Consider the following 21,251-nt stretch of genomic DNA (forward strand, 5'->3'; position numbering starts at 1 on the left):
TAATTTACGCAGGCGTATCAGCAGATACGCCCACGTAAGTCCGATCCTATGTTTAAGTGTATTCTCAAAATGAGATACACTTAAACATGCCTAAGATACGACGGCCTGCGCCGTTGTATCTTAGGCTGCAATATTTACGCTGACCGCTAGGTCGCGGTCAGCGTAGAATATGCAAATGACTAGTCACGCCGATTCTCTAACCTACGCTTGCCCGCCGTAGTGTTTTAACGTCGTTTCCGTAAGCGATACGCGGCGTAAAGATAAAGATGCCCCCTAGGTGGCGTACTCAATGTTAAGTATGGCCGTCGATCCTGCGTCGAAATTTGAAAATTTAACGTCGTTTGCGTAAGTCGTCCGTGAATGGCGCTGGACGTCATTTACGTTACAGTCAAAACAAATGACGTCCGTGAGACGTCATTTAGCGCAAAGCACGTCGGGTAATTTACCCGACGGAGCATGCGCATTACGATCGGCGCGGGAGCGCGCCTAATTTAAATGATCCACGCCCCCTACCAGGATCATTTGAATTAGGAGGGCTTGCGCGGGTGGACTTTACGCGACGCCGCCGCAAGTTTACAGGTAAGTGGTTTGGGAATCAGGCACTTGCCACTTAAACTTGCGGCGGCGTAACGTAAAGGACATACGTTCCGCCGCCTCAGATCTATAAGAATATGCCCCTATGTATTTTTTCTTCAGACACCCTAGAGAATAAAATGGCAGTCGTTGCAAAACTTTATGTCACATTTTATTTACAAACGCATTTTTTTTAATACACTTTTTTAAATAGAAAAATAAGAAAACAGTAAATTTAGCCCATTTTGTGAAAGATAGTGTTACACTGAGTAAATTGATACCCAACATGTCTTGCCTCAAAATTGTGCCGCCGTGGAATGTCGACAAACTTTGACCCTTAAAAATTTCCATAGGGGACGTTTAAAAATGTCTACAGGTTGCCAGTTTTGAGTTACAGAGGAGGTCTTTTGCTAGAAATTATTGCTCTTGTTCTAACAATTGCGGCGATACCTCACATGTGTGGTTTAAACACACATATGCGGGCACGACATGCATATTTTTACACTGTCCCCTTAACCACTTAAGACCCGGACCATTATGCAGGTAAAGGACCTTGCCCCTTTTTGCGATTCGGCACTGTGTCGCTTTAACTGACAATTGTGTGGTGGTGCGACGTGGCTCCCAAACAAAATTGGTATCCTTTTTTTCCCACAAATAGAGCTTTCTTTTGGTGGTATTTGATCACCTCTGCGGTTTTTATTTTTTGCGCTATAAACAAAAATAGAGCGACAATTTTGAAAAAAAATCTATATTTTTTACTTTTTGCTATAATAAATATCCCCAAAAAAGATAAAAAAAAAAAAAAAAAATGTTCTCAGTTTAGGCTGATACGTATTCCTCTACCTATTTTTGGTAATCGCAATAAGCGTTTAACGATTGGTTTGTGCAAAATTTATAGCGTTTACAAAATAGGGGATAGTTTTATGACATTTTTATTAATATTTTTTTTTTTACTACTAATGGCGCCGATAAGCATTTTTTTCGTGACTGCGACATTATGGCGGACACATCGGACAATTTTGACAAATTTTTTGGACCATTGTCATTTTCACAGCAAAAAATACTATAAAAATGCATTGTTTACTGTGAAAATGACAATTGCAGTTTAGGAGTTAACCACTAGGGGGCGCTGTAGGGGTTATGTGTGACCTCATATGTGTTTCTAACTGTAGGGGGGCGGGACTGGACGTGTGATGTCACTGATTCCCTTTCCCTATATCAGGGAACAGACGATCGGTGACACTGCCACTGTGAAGAACGGGGAAGGTGTGTTTACACACATCTAGGCACTTAAAGGGGACATACAGGTACATGCCTGTGCCCAGCCGTGCCATTCTGCCGACGTAAATGTGCAGAAGGCGGTCCTTAAGTGGTTAAAAAATGTTGGATCACTTCTATTCCTATTACAAGGAATGTAAACATCCCTTGTACAAGAAAAGAAAGCATGACAGGACCTCTTTAATGTGAGATCTTGGGTCAAAAATACCTCAGATCTCACATTTACACTTAAATGCAATAAAAAAAAAAAGTATTCCCCTTTAAGATCATTGGGCACAAGTGATGTTTGACGTTGCTTCTATCATCCACTCGACTAACAGCCTCTGAGGGTAAAGGACCGGATCGCTATCGGCGGCTCCAGTAAGCAGCGGAGACGACCTGAACGGAATGCGGCAGGAGGGGGGTAGGTACCTCTCCCGCTGCCGATAAAGGTGATGTTGCGACGAATCCGCAACGGAGACTACTTTTAACCTTAAGAGGTCCGCCCACCATTTCAGAAAATACCAGGGGTATGGCAGCTATCTGCTGCCAAAACCTGCCGTAGGGTTGTCCCGATACCACTTTTTTAGGACCGAGTACAAGTACCGATACTTTTTTTCATGTAGTCGTCGATACCGAATACCGATACTTTTTTTAAATGTCATGTGACAGTTTTCAAACCACAATACAGACTAAGGATATTTTCTTTAGAATTATGAAGAACTCTAACTCAAGACATTATAAAAGAATAAAAATGAGTAAAAATGAATAAAAATGTTTTATTTGCTTGTCACGCAGTAGTAAAAAACTCAAAGAATTTTCATAGAACATGTTGATAAATACAAAAAAAGTATTCTATTTAGGTATCGGGAGCATTTGCGCGAGTACGAGTACTCCCGCAAATACTCGGTATCGGTCCCGATACCGATACTAGTATCGGTATCTGGACAACCCTAAACCCTGGTATTCTACATCAAAGTACCGATGTAGAAGGAGGGCGGTTTGCAGGAAGTGGAACACCACATAATTTTGGTGTGATTCTGGTGAGTGTGTAGTAGGCAGAGGAACTCCCTTGTGAGTGACAATGCTTAGAACATGGTCAGGTTCCAGACAAGGAAGGATAGCTCAGAGAAGGCTCTTTCTTCACTTCATACGCTCCGCTGAGCGGTGCGGAGGCGTGGAGCCAGTGCAGGTTGCAGGAACATCTCTGCCTATTCAAAGAAAGGGATAAACCCCCCAGTAACAGAAGCCATTCTCTGGTAACATATACTGTAACCACTAACATTTTATATTATCTAGATTGCTTAGCACTGTGCCATTAATTGTTACCACTGTGCCATCAATTGTTACCACTGTGACCAGCAATTGTTACCACTGTGCCCAGCAATTGTTACTACTGTGCCCATCAATTGTTACCACCGTGCCATCAATTGTTACCACTGTGCCATCAATTGTTACCACTGTGACCAGCAATTGTTACCACTGTGCCCAGCAATTGTTACCACTGTGCCCAGCAATTGTCACCACTGTGCCCATCAATTGTTACCACTGTGCCATCAATTGTCACCACTGTGCCCAGCAATTGTCACCACTGTGCCCAGCAATTGTCACCACTGTGCTCAGCAATTGTCACCACTATGCCATCAATTGTCACCACTATGCCATACCAAACGCAGTCACTGTGCCATCAATTGTTACCACTGTGCCCATCAATTGTTACCACCGTGCCATCAATTGTTACCACTGTGCCATCAATTGTCACCACTGTGCCATCAATTGTCACCACTATGCCATACCAAACGCAGCCACTGTGCCATCAATTGTTACCACTGTGCCCATCAATTGTTACCACCGTGCCATCAATTGTTACCACTGTGCCATCAATTGTCACCACTGTGCCCAGCAATTGTCACCACTGTGCCCAGCAATTGTCGCCACTGTGCCGCTGGCTCTGATAGGCACTTCCACAGCCGCCGTTATTCAGATGGCCGGCGCTCACCAGGGGGCCGGCCATCTGAATATTCGGCGGCAATACATAGATTCATGCAATGCAATGCATGAATCTATGTATATTGTGATCAGTGGCGTGTGCGGGAGCCAGAGGGGGCGGCGCTCCAGCGCCCTCTATACACGCACCGCCACTGGAGAAGTTCTATGTTTTCGTTTAGGGTTGTCCCGATACCACTTTTTTAGGACCGAGTACAAGTACCGATACTTTTTTTCATGTAGTCGCCGATACCGAATACCGATACTTTTTTTAAATGTCATGTGACAGTTTTCAAACCACAATACAGACTAAGGATATTTTCTTTAGAATTATGAAGAACTCTAACTCAAGACATTATAAAAGAATACAAATGAGTAAAAATGAATAAAAATGTTTTATTTGCTTGTCACGCAGTAGTAAAAAACTCAAAGAATTTTCATAGAACATGTTGATAAATACAAAAAAAGTATTCTATTTAGGTATCGGGAGCATTTGCGCGAGTACAAGTACTCCCGCAAATACTCGGTATCGGTCCCGATACCGATACTAGTATCGGTATCTGGACAACCCTATTTTCGTTGAAGCCGATCTCCAAGCAGATATAAAATACACAAATGAATGAACTTCTGTTTTCATTAAAACATCAGTCATTTTTTATTTCAAAATTATGCAGCATAATTACCTAAATTTACTTGGTAGCATCCTCTTGTAACCCCCGTACAGCAGACTGAGAAAGGGGAGACAGCAGAACTGTGAACTCATGGTAAGTATGAGACCAATAATACCGCACAAGCAGATTCCTCCTAATGATTTCTATGTGCATTCATTATTAACACTGTAGATAGCAATGGATTTCTCCATGTTTAATACATGAGAATTTCATGTCAAAGTGGTATTTCAATTCTCAAAGACAGTATAATATCTTTGTGTTTTATTATACTTTAGCTGCAATGAAACATGTCCACATGGCTTTTTTGGATTCAACTGCTCAAGTGCTTGTGAATGTGATGGTGGTCCTTGTAACCCACTCTATGGAACTTGTCTGCTCAGTAAGTCTTTTTTCCCGCTATATTATTTTTGTCTTTATAATTACATTATATATGGGGGTGCATCTTCTGTCATTTCTGAGTTCTTTCAAGGAGTATGCATATATAGTGTAAAGTACAATTCTTTAAAGTATTCAGTTTATTAACCATTACTTTGTAAAAGAAGCCATTCAGTTTAGAATAGAAATGAAACGCAAAGCATGTACTGTATATACAACCCCAATTCCAAATAGTTGGGACGCTGTGTAAAATCTACATAAAACCAGAATGCAATGATTTGCAAATCTCATAAACCCATTATTTATTCACAATAGAAAATAGAAAACATTTCAAATGCTTAAGCTGAAAACATTTAATAAGTTCACCTTTTGGAACATGATACATGTTCTACCCTTTTTAAAGTGGTTGTTAGCACCAGTCATGAAAACTGAGCAAAGCACACTATCTGTAGTGTTTACCTCTCTCTCTCTCCAAACCTCTAAGTGTAATTTCTCTCTGGTGCTTTGTTTCCGCTGTTATGAGCATGAGTCCCTTCTGATAAGTTTTTCTGATGCATGAGATAACATCAGCTAAAATTTGTGATGGGGGGGAGATAAGAACACAGCTTGTCTATTCAGAATACAGCTCTGTATGTTCCTGTTTCTCTGCCTATGTAAAGGGGGGTCCCTTTCCTCCAATCAACTCTCACACAGTGTCCCAGAGCTATAACTGCAGTTCTCCACTTCTCTGTACTAATCACAGATGCATTAGGATTTTAGCAATTTGAAGGGTAGTAGACAAGAGAAGACTGCAGTTAAACAAGTACAAGAGGATTTCTTTAATCTCTGTGTATCATCTGCGACTATTCACTTCACTGGGTATATTTGAGGGTTTACAGCCACTTTAGGGTGGAATATGTAACATGTTCCAGCATCTGAAGCCTCTTTCCCCTGTGACAGCGGATGGGGGATCTTTTCCCCACCACACTGTCACTTTTTGAAAATAACGCACCTGCATAGGGCACCGTTCAGGAATGTTGTCCCATTCTTGCCTGATATAGGATTCTAACTGCTCAACAGTCCTGGGTCTTTGTTGTATTTTTCATTTCAAGATGCGCCAAAAAAATTTATTTGGTGAAAGATCTGGACTGCAGGCAGACCAATTAAGCAGCCAGACTCTTCTACTGCAAAGCCATCTTGTTGTAATACTGTAGACAGGGGCGGACTGACAACTCATGGGGCCCCCGGGCAATAGAAGATTATGGGGCCCCTGGGCTTACAGAAGGTCACCACGCCAGGAGGCAGTGCAGAGGCGGGGCAGCTAAAATCTCTGGATTTTCACATCAAAAGCATGTCGGTTTCGGACATATCAGGGACAGATGTAAAAAAAACACAGATTTTTACATACTGTCCCTGGTTTTACTGAGCCTGGCAACCCTGATGGGGCCCCCTAGTGGCATGGGGCCCTAGGGCAGTGCCCAAGTGACTCAATGGTCAGTCCGCCCCTGACTGTAGATGGAGTGTAAGGTTTAGCATTGTCCTGCAGAAATATGCAAGTTCTTGCATTTTTGGTGTGGGTCCATTGGAGTCTATTACATGCAAAATGCAATCTGCTGAGGGAAAGAAGTCCCTGTCACTTTCCAAAAACGCATAGATGTGAACGTGAACCATAGGAAACCATGTAAAATGGACTGTAGTGCGTTTCTGCAAATTGCAAAATGCAGCAAAAACGCATATGTGTGAACCTAGCCTAAGGAAACATTCCGGTGTATTTACTAAAGTCAAATAGACTGTGCACTTTGCAAGTGCAGTTGCAGTCATTTTCCTTAGTAAATGTAATGTGGTACAGTAACATTCTTTCTTTATGACTTTCCTTTCTTACATAGTTGGTGAGGTTGAAAAAAGACACAAGTCCATCAAGTCCAACCTGTGTGTGTGCTTTTATGTTAAATGTACATTGTATATCCCTGTATGTTGTGGTCGTTTAGGTGCTCATCTAATAGTTTTCTGAAATTATTGATGGTCCCCGCTGAAACCACTGTATGTCGAAGCGAATTTCACATCCTTACCGCTCTTACAGTAAAGAACCCTCTATGCAGTTTAAGGTTAAATTGCTTCTCTTCTAATTTTAATGAATGACCGTGTGTCTTATTAAATTCCCTTGCACAGAAAAGTTTAATCCCTATTGTGGGGTCACCAGTACGGTATTTGTACATTGAAATCATATTCCCTCTCAAGCGTCTCTTCTACAGAGAGAATAAGTTCAATGCTTCCAGTCTTTCCCCATAGCTGAAGTCCTCTAGTCCCTTTTTTAGCTTTGTAGGCCTTCTCTGGACCCTCTCCAGCTTTAGCACAGTGGTGCCCAGAACTGGACGGCATACTCCAGCTGCAGCCGGACCAGAGTCTTGTAGAGTGGGAGAATTATTGTTTTATCTCTGGAGTTAATCCCCTTTTTTATTGCATGCCAATATTCTGTTGGCTTTGCTTTTAGCAGCCTGGCATTGCATGCCATTGCTGAGCCTTTCATCTACTAAGACCCCCAGGTCCTTTTCCATCCTAGATTCCCCCAGAATTTCTTCCCCTAGTAAATAGATTGCATTCATATTTTTGGCACCCAAATGAATTATTTAATATTTTTCAATTTTCATTTGCCATGTAGTTGCCCACCCCATTAATTTGTTTAGATCTTCTTGCAAGGTTTCCACATCCTGCAGAGAAGTTATTGCTCTGCTAAGCTAAGTATCAAGTGCAAATACTGAGATTGACCTGTTTATCCCATCCTCCAGATCGTTAATGAATAAATTAAATAGGATTTGTCCCAGGACAGAACCCCGTGGGACCCCGCTTTTCACACCAGACCATTCCAAGTACTCTGTATTTTTCACCACACTATGGAATCACCCCCGTAGCCAGTTTTCAAACCATGTACTCACCCTTTGGTCCTTACCTAAACAGACTTTAGTTTGTACAGTAAACTTTTATGTGGAACTGTATCGAATGCCTTTGCAAAATCCAGATACACCACATCTACAGGTCTTTCTTTATCTAGATAGCAGCTCACCTCCTCATAGAAGGTTAATAGATTGCTCTGGCAAGAACGATTCTTCATGAATCCAAGCTGATTACTGCTAATAATACCTTTTTTATTACTAAAATCTTATTATCCCCTCTAAGAGCTTGCAAACTATTGATGTTAGGCTAACTGGCCTGTAGTTCCCAGGGATATATCTTCGCCCTTTTTTAAATATTGGTGCTACATTTGGCTTTTCTCCAATCAGCTGGTGCCATTCCAGTCAGTAGACTGTTCATAAATATTAGGAACAATGGTCTGGCAAATACTTGACTGAGTATTGACTTGACTTGACTGGTCCCGGTGACTTATTAATGGTACGTTTTTCAAGTCTATTTCTAATTCTATCCTCTGTTAGTCATGAGGGTGCTTTATGTGACATGTTATGAGGATAAACATTGCAGTCTTGGTTACTGAAACCCTCCGTTTCCCTTGTGAAGACTGAGGAGAAGAATAAATTCAAAACCTTTGCCATCTCTCCGTCTTTTTTAACTAGATTCCCTTCATCATCCTTTATGGGGACAATATGTTCTGACATCCCTTTCTTACTATTTATATACTTAACCACTTCCATACCAGGCACTTACGCACCTTCCTGCCCAAGCCAATTTTCAGCATTCAGCACTGTCGTAATTTGAATGACAGTTGCGCGGTCATGCTAACCTTGTACACAAACACATTTTTTAGCATTTTTTCCCCACAAATAGAGCTTTATTTTGGTGGTATTTGATCACCTCTGCGTTTTTAATTTTTTGCACCAAAAAAAAAAAAAGACAGAAGATTTTGAAAAAAAAAAGGTTTTCTTTTTTTCTGTTATTTTTTTGTAAATAAGTACATTTTCTACTTCAATGATAGGCACTGATATGGCGGCTGCACTGATGGGCACTGATAAGGTGACACCGATGGGCATCGATGAGATGGCACTAATGAGGTGGCACTGGTGGGCACTGATGATGGACACTGATAGGCGGCACTAATGGGCACTAAAAGTAGGCACTGATGGTCACTGATAGGTGGCACTGGTATGTGGCACTGATGGGCACTCATAGGCGGCACTGATAGGCACTCATAGGCGGCACTGATGGGCACCAATAGGCGGCACTGATGGGCACCAATAGGCAGCACTGATGGGTACTTATGGTGGCAGTGATTGGTACATATGGTGGCATTGATAGGTGGCATGGATGGGCACTGATAGTCACTAATAGGTGGGCACAGATGAGCATGGATGGGCACTGATAGGTGGCACTGATGGACACTGGATAGCACAGATGGGTGGCATTGCTGGGCATCATTGATTTGCAGTCTTTCACAATGGTGCCAATCAGTGCCCATTTGTAGGCACTGATTGGCACATATTTGGCATCAATTTGCATATGTGGAAGGCCATGTGGGATGTACCTGGCCATTCACATGCTTGGGACTTCCCTGGTGGTCCTGGCGGCTTCCCTGGTGGTCCAGTGTGGGCATCCGTGGGGGGGCTGCGCTGATAAACAATCAGCACAAACCCCCCCTGTCAGGAGAGCTGCCGATCGGCTCTCCTCTACTCGCGTCTGTCAGACGCGAGTGAGGAAGAACCGATCAGCGGCTCTTCCTATTTACATCGTGATCAGCCATGATTGGACACGGCTGATCACGTGGTAAAGAGTCTCCTCCGTAGGCTCTTTACCGAGATCGGAGATGCAGGGTGTCAGACTGACACCCCGCATCATCGATGGGCGCGCGCCGGCATGTTGTCCTGCAGGACGTCAATAGACGTCCAGTCAGGATTACAGAACCACTTCTTGGACGTCAATTGTCTATTGACCGGGCGGGAAGTGGTTAAAGAATTTCTTGTTTTTTTTTACTCTCCCCTGCTATGTGCCTTTGAGCGCCTGTGTCGAAGGAAGATTTCAACCAATATATCTGCCCTCCAGAAATACAATTCCTGCCTCCTCATTGACAAGCAGACCTATTTTATCACATTCATTAACAACTTATCATTCTGTCCCTGTCATCTCTTCTCTACCTTTAACTCTCTACCTCGTCCTCCACTGCTTCCACCCACCCACTAAGTCACTCACTTCCCAGGAGATCGCCAATCACTTCAAACATAAGATTGATACAATTTGTGAGGAGATCTCCACTGTACAGATATCTTCCTCACTTAACATTCCATGTCCACAGGTACAATCATTATTTCCTTCATTCAACTCCGCCACTATAGACGAGGTTGCTAAACCTTTCACTAATGTCCATCTAATCACCTGCCCCCTGGACCTTGTTTCACTCTCTGGCCCTAGATCACATTTTCAATCTCTCCCTCTTTTCTAGCATCTTTCCCAACTCTAAAACATGCACTAGTCACCCCTATACTTAAAATGCCCTCACTTAACCCCACCAATGTTAACAGCCTACACCCCATCTCCTTGCTCCTCTTTTCATCCAGACTCCTTGAATGTCTGCAACCGACTGAGCGTCCACCTTGCCAAGAATGACCTTCTTGATCCCCTTCAGTCTGGATTCCACCCTCAAACCTCCACAGGAAACTTCTTTCCTTAAACTCACAAATGATCTGCTAACAGCTAAATCCAATGGACGCTATTCTGTACTTCTACTCCTGGACCTCTCTGCTGCCTTTGGGACAGTGGACCACCCCTTCCTCATCAAAAACACCTTTGGTCTAAGTGACTACTATTCGCTGGTTCTTATCCTACTTATCTAACTGCACCTTTAGCGTTACTTACAATTCTACTCCCTCCTCTCCTCTTCCTTTCTCTGTCGGGGTCCCCCCAAGGTTCTGTCCTTGGACCTCTCTTATTGTTCATCTACACCTCCTCCCTGGGTCAGCTGATAGCCTCACATTCCTTTTGATACCATTTATATGCTGACGACACTTAAATCTACCTCTTTACCCCTCAGCTCACTCCTTCAGTCTCCTGTATGTATCACTTATTTACTAACAGACATATCAGCCTGGATGTCACACCACTTCCTCAAAATCAATCTATCCAAAACCAAGCTCATAATTTTTCCTCCCCCACAAGCCTCTTTCCCTGATTTCTCTGTCAAGGTCGATAGCCCGTAACAACATGCCAAGGTTCTAGGTGTAATCCTGGACTCTGAACTCTCCTTTCGGCCCCACATCCAATCACTGTCAAAATGTGGCCACCTCAACCTCTGCAACATTTTCAGAATACGCCCCTTCCTAACCAATAACATCACAAAGCTCCTTGTTCACTCCCTGGTCATCTCTCGACTTGACTACTGCAACTCCCTTTCCACTGGATTACCTTTACATAGGCTATCCCCCCTTCAGTCCATCATGAATGATGCTGCCAGATTCATCCACCTTACCCACTGCTCAATGTTTGCACACCTCTCTGTCAAACCCTCCACTCACCCAACAAAGTAAATTCTAAATATTAACAATAACTTACAAAGCCATCCACAACTCGGCCCCCAGTTACATCATTAACCTAGTCATCACTAGGCATGCGTTAAAAATATGGGATAAGATACACAAGAAGGAAAATTGCGATTACAACTCACCCTTTATACCTTTAACTGACACAAATTTCTTTTTACCAGGAGTAGAAAAAATGTTCGGTAAATAAATAATTCAAGATAACATACAATTAAAAGATGTAATGGAACAAAACAAACTGTTAACTTTTCAGGAACTAAAAAATAAAAAGGAAGGGATTTTGATTGATGCATGGCGGTACGCGCAATTAAAACATTTTTTTGAAAGACTCCCCCAGCCTATTCGATTAGAAGTAAATCTACGGCCCCTTGAAAAATTATGCAAAGGAAAGGCTAAAAAGGGGACAATTTCTAAGATATATAAGATCTTGAACGAGTCAAAATTGCGGGGTATTCCGCCATACTTTAAGAAATGGGAGGAGGAATTGGGCTCATATGTAAATGAGTGTGAGATCAATCAATTAATAAAGAGGGTACATGCTACGTCGGTAAACTGTAATATAACGGAATTAAATTATAAATGCCTGGTGCGCTGGTACCTTACCCCGGATAAGGTACATAAATACTCAGGAAATACATCACTATGTTGGAGGGGTTGTAATTAAGTAGGAACTATGGCCCACATTTATTGGACTTGCTCCAAAATTAGAAAATACTGGGGGGAGATAAGACAAAAAAATAGAGAAATAAGAAACGTTGAACTCCCAGACAACCCATGGGTATTTGTGTTACATGGGTCTCGAATGCCAACTAAACACTACCTGAAGACATTACTCCCACAGCTCCTGAACGCTGCAAAGAGGCAAATATCCCTACACTGGCAAGAACTGGAGAGTCCCACATTGAGGGGGTGGTGCAACAAAGTAGACGAAATTTACAATATGGAATATCTGAGATTTAGCGAAGGAGAGAATAGGGAGGAGTTTGAAGAGAAGTGGAAGGAATGGAAAGGGTATAAGTATACTATGGGCTATGCAGAAGTGATGGGTGCATAATATAATTTAATACCTAATGGCACGAGGTAGCGCTTTGTATGGGTAACATAGGAAATTTTATCCCGCGTTTGACCTGTTAATTTGATGGGGTACAGGACACTATAAATTAATCCGGAAAAAAAAAAAAAAAAAAGAGGTAGAAGAGAGAGGAGGAAGGGAGGTGAGAAAGAGAAGTACACATTAAAGAGAGAAGTTTGGAAGTTGTGATATATGGGAAGGGAGAGGTCTGGGGGGGGGGAGGGAATTGTGGGATACTTTTTTTTTTTTTTTTATTCCATAAATTTTTATTGAGTAGAAACAGTGCGAAAGACACGAAAATATACATTTTGTGTACAAAACAAAATAATAGACAATGCAGTACTGAAACTCTTAAAGGTCTGAACATTACAATAATCAAGGTGTGATACTTTTTATTAAGATACATTCATACTTAACAATCTTTTTGATATGTTGGGTATTAGGTATTTATGAGATGTGTAATTGGAAAATTAATAAAGATAAAAAATAAAAAAAAATAAGAAAGAAATGTGAACTGTGATTGAGACAGTGAATGAACGCAAAACTGAATAAGTCTCTCGACAGAGTTCTCTGAGGTGGAAAAAAAATAAAAAAATAACCTAGTCTCAAAATACCAACCAAATCAATCTCTACATTCCTCCCAAGACCTCCTGCTCTCTAGTTCACCTCTAGTTCACCTAGTGTCACCTCTTCCCATGCTCACCTCCAGGACTTTTCCCTAACCTCTCCCATCCTCTTGAACTCCCTACCTCCCTACCTCAATCTCCTACTCTACTTGCTTTTAAACGATCCCTGAAAACTCATCTCTTCAGAGAAGCCCACCTAACAACTGCACATTTATTTTGTCCATCAGCCCATCCCCCACAGTTAGTTTCTCTTGTATCTCTTGACCTCCCTCTTAGATTGTAAGCTCTAATGACCCGGGCTCTCTAATTCCTCCTGTAATAATGTGTATTGTAGTTGTACTGTCTCCCCTTAGTTATAAAGCGCTGCGTAAACTGTCAGCGCTATATAAATCCTGTATAATAATAATAATAATAATAACGCTTCACTTTGTAGAGCATTTTTGTTTGCACATGATTACAGTATTTATCGCGGTATAACGCGCTCCCGCGTATACCGCGCACCCCTAAAGTGACCCCCAATCCTGTGGAAAAAAAGTTATTTTTGTACTTACAGTTTTGGTGTCTTGCGCGGCGTCCATCGGCGGCCTCGTCGGGTCCGGCGTCCTTCTGCGGCTTCGGGTGTCCTTCTGCGGCTTCGGTGTCCTTCTGCGGGGGTCCAGTGTCCTCTTCGGCGGGTCCGGTGTCCTCTTCGGCAGGTCCGGCGTCCTTCTGCAGCGTCCTTGCGGCGTCCTCCCCACTCGTTTCCCGCGCCGAGTTTTGAATACTGCGCCAGCATATACCGAGCGCAGTACACTCGGGCAGGCTCGGCAACTGTCGCGCTCACGTCCTGTACGTCCAGGACGTGACCGCGGAAAAAGCCGAGACTGGCCGACTATACCCGAGTGTACTGCGCTCGGTATATGTCGGCGCAGTATTCAAAACTCGGCGCGGCAAAGCGAGTACTGGCGTATATCGCGCACCCACGATTTTGCCCTGATTTTCAGGGCAAAAAAGTGCGCGATATACGCCGATAAATACGGTATATGGTGGAAATCAGAAGGGCTATACCACATTTACTGAGCCCTGGGGAAAATAAATGCAACTGTACTTGCAAAGTTCGCAGTCTATTTGCGTGTACTAAAGCCACCCCAATGTGTCACAGATCGCTGGATCGATGAGGAAAGTAAATATCCTAGGAGGGCTGCAGTCAAGAGATGTAGAGATTTTATTAAAGAACAATATCACAAAACGTGACATTACCCTTTAACCTTTTGACATCCTTAGACTGGATTTCTTGACTTCAGGTGGTTAAAGCGCTCATAGTTGCAGCTTCCCTCCTGTCTGATAAGGACTTGTTCACACTATACGTACATGAAAACTGATGGGAACCAATGGGAAAACCGGCATTAGTTTCCATTAGTTTTCACGTGCGTCAGTTATGTGCCCTATTCACACCAATGTTGAGGTCAGGTCAGTTTGAAACCTGTATAGCAGTAAAAAAACAGATTTTAATCCATACAAACTCTAAAAATATATATTTTTAAGCTTTTTCTTGACATACTCTTTGTGACATAGTAGCATGCATTGATTAATGAATATATCTGATTTTCCTGCACAGCATCCAGCCAGAAAGAGGCAATAATCGCTGGAGTTCTCATTCCCATATGCCTGCTGTTCATCCTCTGCTGCTGCTGCTGTTGCTGCTGTGGGAACAATCAAATGGACAATAAACATAGGTAAAGAGTGTTCTACTTTCATAATCAAATTCTCTGACCAAGCACAAATCCTAGCAGGAAACCTCTTCACCAATTTCCGTGCTGACCTTATTTTTAGGCAGTCTGCTATAGACTGATGATAATAGTCTTTATAAGTAGTTTTAAACTTTACTAGTCACTTTCTGCCACATTGAAGCTGTCAGTTAATGGGAAATCAACAGACTTTCACAGAGATTAGTTCAGATTACATTACTACTTGCTAATTTAGATCCCAGCTGTCAAATGCAATTTGAAAACTTTGTGCTACTTTCTGTTTAAATATGGTAATTAAGAGATTTTTCAAAAATAGTACACAAATTGTAGACAGATTATGACTTCATAGAGTGATGCTGCGTACACACGATCATTTTTCAGCATGTCGAAAAAATGACGTTTTCCCAACTTCATCATTAAACCGATGTTGCCTACACACCATCGTTTTAAAAAAATGATCTAGCAAAGCGCGGTGACGTACAACACGTACGACGGCACTATAAAGGGGAAGTTTTATTCGCATTTGGGCTGCTTTAGCTGATTCCGTGTTAGTAAAAGACGATTTGCGCTTTTTTGTCTGTTACAGCATGATGAATGTGCTTACTCCATTATGAACGGTAGTTTTACCAGAACAAGCTCTCCCGTCTCATAACTTGCTTCTGAGCATGCGCAGGTTTTTTACGCCGTTTTAGCCCACACACGATAATTTTTTACAACCCGAAAAACTACATTGTTTAAAACAACGTTAAAAAATGCAGCATGTTCAAATTTTTTTTTGTCGTTTTTCAGAACCTGAAAAATTATGTGAAGCCCACACACGATCATTTTAAATGACGTTTTTGAAAAACAACGTTTTTTTCTTGCCGAAAAATGATCGTGTGTACGCGGCATAAAGCCCACAAGCTGGTGGAACATATCAAGACATCAATAACAAAAACTAAGAGATCCAGCTATTACACCATACAGTCATCTACAATACAAAGGATTATGTACAAGTTAAACATAGCAGTAAAAAACTCTTGTAAAAAACATACACATCAATCCTATGCAGAGGCCCCCATTAAGGGGAGGGAATAGAATCTCAACGTGTCCAACACCCACCAGCCAGCTGAAGTGGGTAGTGAATATATATATAAAGGGCTTTACAAAAGAGTGCTAAGGAAAAAAGAGAAAAAAAAGGGGGGGGGAGGGGAGAGACAAAGAATAGAAGAAAATAAAGAAAGAAAACAAAAAATGAGAAGACTGTTTGAAAAGCCTGACTCAGCACTGGGAAACACTTTTTGAAAGGTAAAAAGTGCTTTATTTATGCAACTATATAAATAAGCCCAAAATGAGGGACAAATAAGGAGGAAGGAGGGACATTGTTCCAAATCAGGGTTGGCAAGAGGAGCATATTTCCCGCGTACACACGACCGTTTTTCATGACGAGAAAAATGCCATTTTTTAAATTGGTCATTAAAAACCAAATCTACGTCGTTTTTCTCGTTGTGAAAAATGGTCTTGTGTACGTTTTAACGACAGGTAAAAAAACACGCATGCTCAGAAGCAAGTTATGAGTAGGGAAATTTGCATAATCAAGCCCAAAGGGTGGCGCCATTCGAATGGAACTTCCCCTTTATAGTGCCGTCGTACGTGTTGTACGTCACCGCGCTTTGCTCAAGCATTTTTTATCACAATCGTGTGAATGCAAGGCAGGCTTGAGAGGAATCACATAAACATAGTTTTTTTCCATGACATGAAAAACAGTTGTGTGTACGCGGCAAAGGAGTAGAGAGTGGCTGATATATTTTTTCAGAAATGATGCATTGTGGTGTATAGCGGCAAGGCACTATGCAGCCATGTAATCTCGGCATCTCAGAGGCTGCATACTGCCCCCCTAGCCCCTCTACTTCCTGATACCAATGTCACTGGTCCTGGGGTTCATGACTGAAGTCTGGGGGGGGGGGCACAGCTCATCCCAGCACCCCCTAGATCTGATCCTGTCACCAAAGAAAGCCACGTTTGTTCTGAAAAAAAAAAAATACCAACTTTATACACTCACACACATAGTCCAAAAATCCAATTTTGATGATTTACTGCTCTCTTTATACCTCTTTATATTGTGTAACATAATTAATGATGCTTTTTATGGAAAACATCAAAATGCGCTTTTTAAAAATAGCTGTGAAGCAGCGATTTTATTTGTAAAGCTACTGGTATTTTGAGATGCAATATATATATTAGAAACATTTTCATATAAATAAATCATATCATCTGCATACCAATGGGAATATTTAAGTCTATGCATATTCATGCAGTGTGCAACAAGTTGACATGATGACATTTGCTTACATCCAGTCTGAATCATTTCAGAGGATACTTAGATATCTGGCCTGTTTTACTTTTACACAATCTATTTATCTCTTCCCTGGGGGAGCCTGTACAAATCTGGGGTAGAATATAAAGTAAAAGTAAATATGAAACTAATACTGAAAAAAATAATAATTTAGCATGGTTTTGACCCTGTTATATCGCATATACAGTAATAATTATAGACAAGTTTATTTCTCAAATGTTAGTTTTCAATGTAACAAAAAAAAATCTAATGCTCCCATCTTACATTTGCCCAAATTGGAAGGAAAGGTTACACATTTAGAAAATTGTGTAAAACTGCCACCTAGTGGTAATTTAACAAACTACATCATTTACATCATTTACTATTCAGCTTTTTTCAAAATATTTGTGGAACAAGGTTGTATATAATTAACAATGAACACTGTTATATTATCAATAAACATTCACAAAAGCATTAATTACCCACTTCCAAATGTCAACAAATGAGATAAAGACTGGATGTTTTTCAGACTCAAGCCATCTTTTAGAACAAAGTGTAAAGACACTTTGATATAGGTCAGGTAACATGCTTTGAAGTGTCACTTTGGAGAGTCTTTTAGGAGTATATTTTATTGGAGAAATAAGAAAATAAGACATACAACACCATTACATTTTTTTTCTGTTGACAACAAGCAAATATTTAATTTAGCAGAACCTAATATTTTTTGGTATTGACTAAAATTGACCCAATATGCAATGGATTTGTTCATCAACAGCAACAAGAGAGTCTTATGCCCCGTACACACGACCAGATTTCCCGTCAGAAAAAAGTTGGATGGTTTTTCCGACGGAATTCCGCTCAAGCTTGGCTTGCATACACACGGTCACACAAAAGTTCTTTGAACTTTCGAGCGTTAAGAACTCGGTGACGAGAAAAATAAGTTCAATGCTTCCGCGCATGCGCCAAATTGTTTCCGAGCATGCATGTTTTTTTCCCGTCGGAATATATAGACAAACGTTTTTTCCGCTACGAATTGTTTCCGTCAGGAAAATAGAGAACCTGCTCTCTAACTTTTTCCGGTAGTTTTTCCGTTGGAAAAAGTCCGATGGATCATACACAGGGTCGGGATTCCCAACCAAAAGCTCTCATCTGACTTTTTCCAACGGAAAAAACAATCGTGTGTGCGGGGCATTAGAAATCCAGACATTCAGCATCCTCACCAAATTTCTGGAGCACATAAGGTAGACTTAAAGAAATGATATAAGAACCTCACATACTGTACATTGAAAAAGTTCTTCTATGATTGTATATTCAATTGCAGCCTATGGTATGTCTTGGTCACAATAGTCAGGAAAATATACACAATCAATAAGTAGATCTGTCCAGGGACCTAGGTGGCTATAGTTGCTAGCGGTAACCATTGAATTCTGCCAACCAGGAATGCTCCCTGCGCCCCCCGCTGGCAGAATACAATAGCACAGCAGGAGGAATCCCCCATCAACACTGACTATGTTGAAGGGGTATTTCAGCGTTTTTCTTTCCTTCCACCCATGAAGGAAAGAAAATCAAATCTATGGCCAGCAGGTAAGCTTTATGCTATTTGATATTAGCTATTTGCTCTTCTGATGAAAGAAGCTGTACTTTTTCCCAGCCTAGTAAAAACTGCAAGTATCCCAATCAATTTATACCTAGCAATTGTATAGTGCATGGGTTCCTACTTTGGAAAAACGATATCAATTGATAAACTTAGAGCAGGTATGCCTTGAAAGTAACCCCTTCTTTAAATGTTCAAAGATACACCAGAAGTTGTGTGTTAATGTAGCTCATTCATTGCACTACACTTTAACAATCTGTTGGGGTGTAATTCTATATATGTGTGGAGCTGCGGTGGCTCAACGCGATTGGCACTGCGCTGACAAGCCATTCACCTCTGCAGCTAGGGGTTCGGATCACGCTCTCGGCTACATGTGAATTGAGTTTGGTGGTCTCAGCCCGGCTCCCGGTGGGTGTGCTATGCGAGGTAAGCCTGCGCTTAGTACGCCCACCCCCCTCCCACAAAAACCACCACACTTACACGCACTCGAAATTGGGTTAACATCACGCACTTTGACCACGCGGTCTCTAAAAAGAGAGGCGAAGGACTAACGGGGCTGGTCGAGCGGGCTAGATCCTCTCACTCCCTTATAGGGAGTCCCTCTGCCCCGTTGGGCTTCAAAGCGGAGCAGGTAGGGCGAGCTGTGTGGGAGGACCCCCTCACACACCTGCCATTGCCACCCGGGGCATGGAGAAAGGTGGCAGATTGCCTCTGGGGGAGGCCTGCCTACTCCCAACTCCCAAGTCCGGCTCCTCTCTCGAGTACACGCACAAAAATACACTTTAAAAAAAAAAAAAGAAAAAAGTAATTCTATATAATGGCACACAAAATATAACAAGGGAGTTATGGGAACACAGGAATACATCTTTGACAACACGGGGAAAAGTACCCAATGTACAATTAAGTCACAATATAATCTTATTACACATGCACTAGCTGGAGTACATGATGTCAAGCAGCTCGTCTAGCACATATGCCATACCACATTACATTAATTGTTTTTTTTTTTAAAGCCTTCCCCTTGATCTCATGAAATTTCGGTGGAGCCTTTTTCTTTCTTTTTCTTTTTCAAACAGATAACGTAATGATGCATGCGCAAGATAGGCATGCATCATTACCAAGATAGGCATGACATCATACGCTCTATTTCACGCATGCACAGTACAATAATACTACAAGATCTCATAGATAACCTATGAGATCTCCATCAAGGCATTGATTACATTGTGACATGTCTCAGAAGACTGCGGGGAGGGAGAAGAGAACTTCTGCTCGGATCAGGCAAGCTGAGTGAAGGTAGGAATGGGTACCTGTCAAAACTAGGTACCTGCTCAATTCCCCCCCCCCCCCCCTTCTCCAAAACATTTTTTTGACTTGCCAAATGTGGCAGGGGAGGAGGACTTAAAGCAGAACTTTCTCTTTTAGGTGGAGTTCCGCTTTAAGTATTGGGCCATCATGTGCCAGCCAAAACCACAGAGTCTTGGTACCAAGAACAAGCAAAAATGGATGATTGTATGGAAAGTAAAAGATGTAAAAATATGGTTAATGCTTGATATGGAAGTTCTCAGTGGGACTGGATCACTTACCCACATCCTTATTTTAAACCCTCCACAACACAAGTCTTGCCCCCTCATTGAAGCATAACGTCTCAAACACACCCAGTCAATATTATCATGTATATTCACATCAGCATTTTATGTATGTTATAATTCATTATGATTTGTTGTGTTTTCGAAACTTTATGAATTTACTGGTGCCCAGTACTTATTAGCATTTGCTTTTCACTATAGAGTGTCTAATGGAGACGAAGGGTGTTTATCAAGAATGAAGCACAATTTCCAGGGTGCCTTAGTGAACATAAGCTCCCTCTTGCCGTGCTGTTCTGTTGGGAACAATAAAGTTTCCTGGGTTACTGGTAAGAAAGTCTCAACAGTACCGTATTGTTGATCACTTTAGTTTGTGACAACAATCAACCATATTTATTAAAATGTAATAAATCAAGCAATGTTTATTTTTGTCTAAGTGTGAAAGAGAAGTTGAAGTTATGCTTTTTCAGCTCCTGCTGTTTTTATTTATTTCAGTTTCTCACCATGATACAGAACTTCCTTTCAACCACAGTTTCATTGAATCCCCCTCCACTGGCTGGATCTCCGAGAACTCATTTTCTTCATTTGAGTCTGATGAAGAAGACCCAGTCTACTGTGTTCCCCCCAGAGAAGGTGATATAGAAGTTTCTCTAATTACAGATAGAAGCACATTACTAAACAATATTTTCAGTATATTGTGAAAGTGTTTAAAAAAGGTACACAAAAAAATCACTGGCTCTGGTGTTGGTAATTGATTTGCCTTGCAAACGTATAGATATATTTAATATGGTATGCCAAGGTTGCTCCCCGATAGTCAACATACCACAAGCCTTAAAGTGGTAGTAAAGTCTGCTTTGTCACTTTTACCTACAGGTACGCTCATAATAAAGCTTACCTGTAGGTAAAATTAATATCTCCTAAACATGCACCATTTAGGAGATATTCCCATGTTTTGCAACCGGTGACATCAATGGTGTATGCACACTGCACTCTGAATCGCAGGCACACTGAATGT

General features: G+C 41.6%; 1 protein-coding gene across 1 annotated transcript in view; it reads left to right on the forward strand.

The window, feature by feature from the left end:
* SCARF1 (scavenger receptor class F member 1) overlaps positions 1-21,251 on the forward strand; it is a 68,423-nt gene that overhangs the window by 37,403 nt on the left and 9,769 nt on the right. Inside the window, exons 7-10 of the mRNA XM_040338386.1 lie at positions 4,763-4,866; positions 14,613-14,730; positions 20,441-20,565; positions 20,732-20,869. Coding sequence (XP_040194320.1) covers positions 4,763-4,866; positions 14,613-14,730; positions 20,441-20,565; positions 20,732-20,869 — 485 coding nt within the window. The remainder of the gene's footprint in view (positions 1-4,762; positions 4,867-14,612; positions 14,731-20,440; positions 20,566-20,731; positions 20,870-21,251) is intronic.

Source organism: Rana temporaria, chromosome 2, assembly GCF_905171775.1.
Source record: "Rana temporaria chromosome 2, aRanTem1.1, whole genome shotgun sequence".
Lineage (NCBI taxonomy): Eukaryota > Metazoa > Chordata > Amphibia > Anura > Ranidae > Rana > Rana temporaria.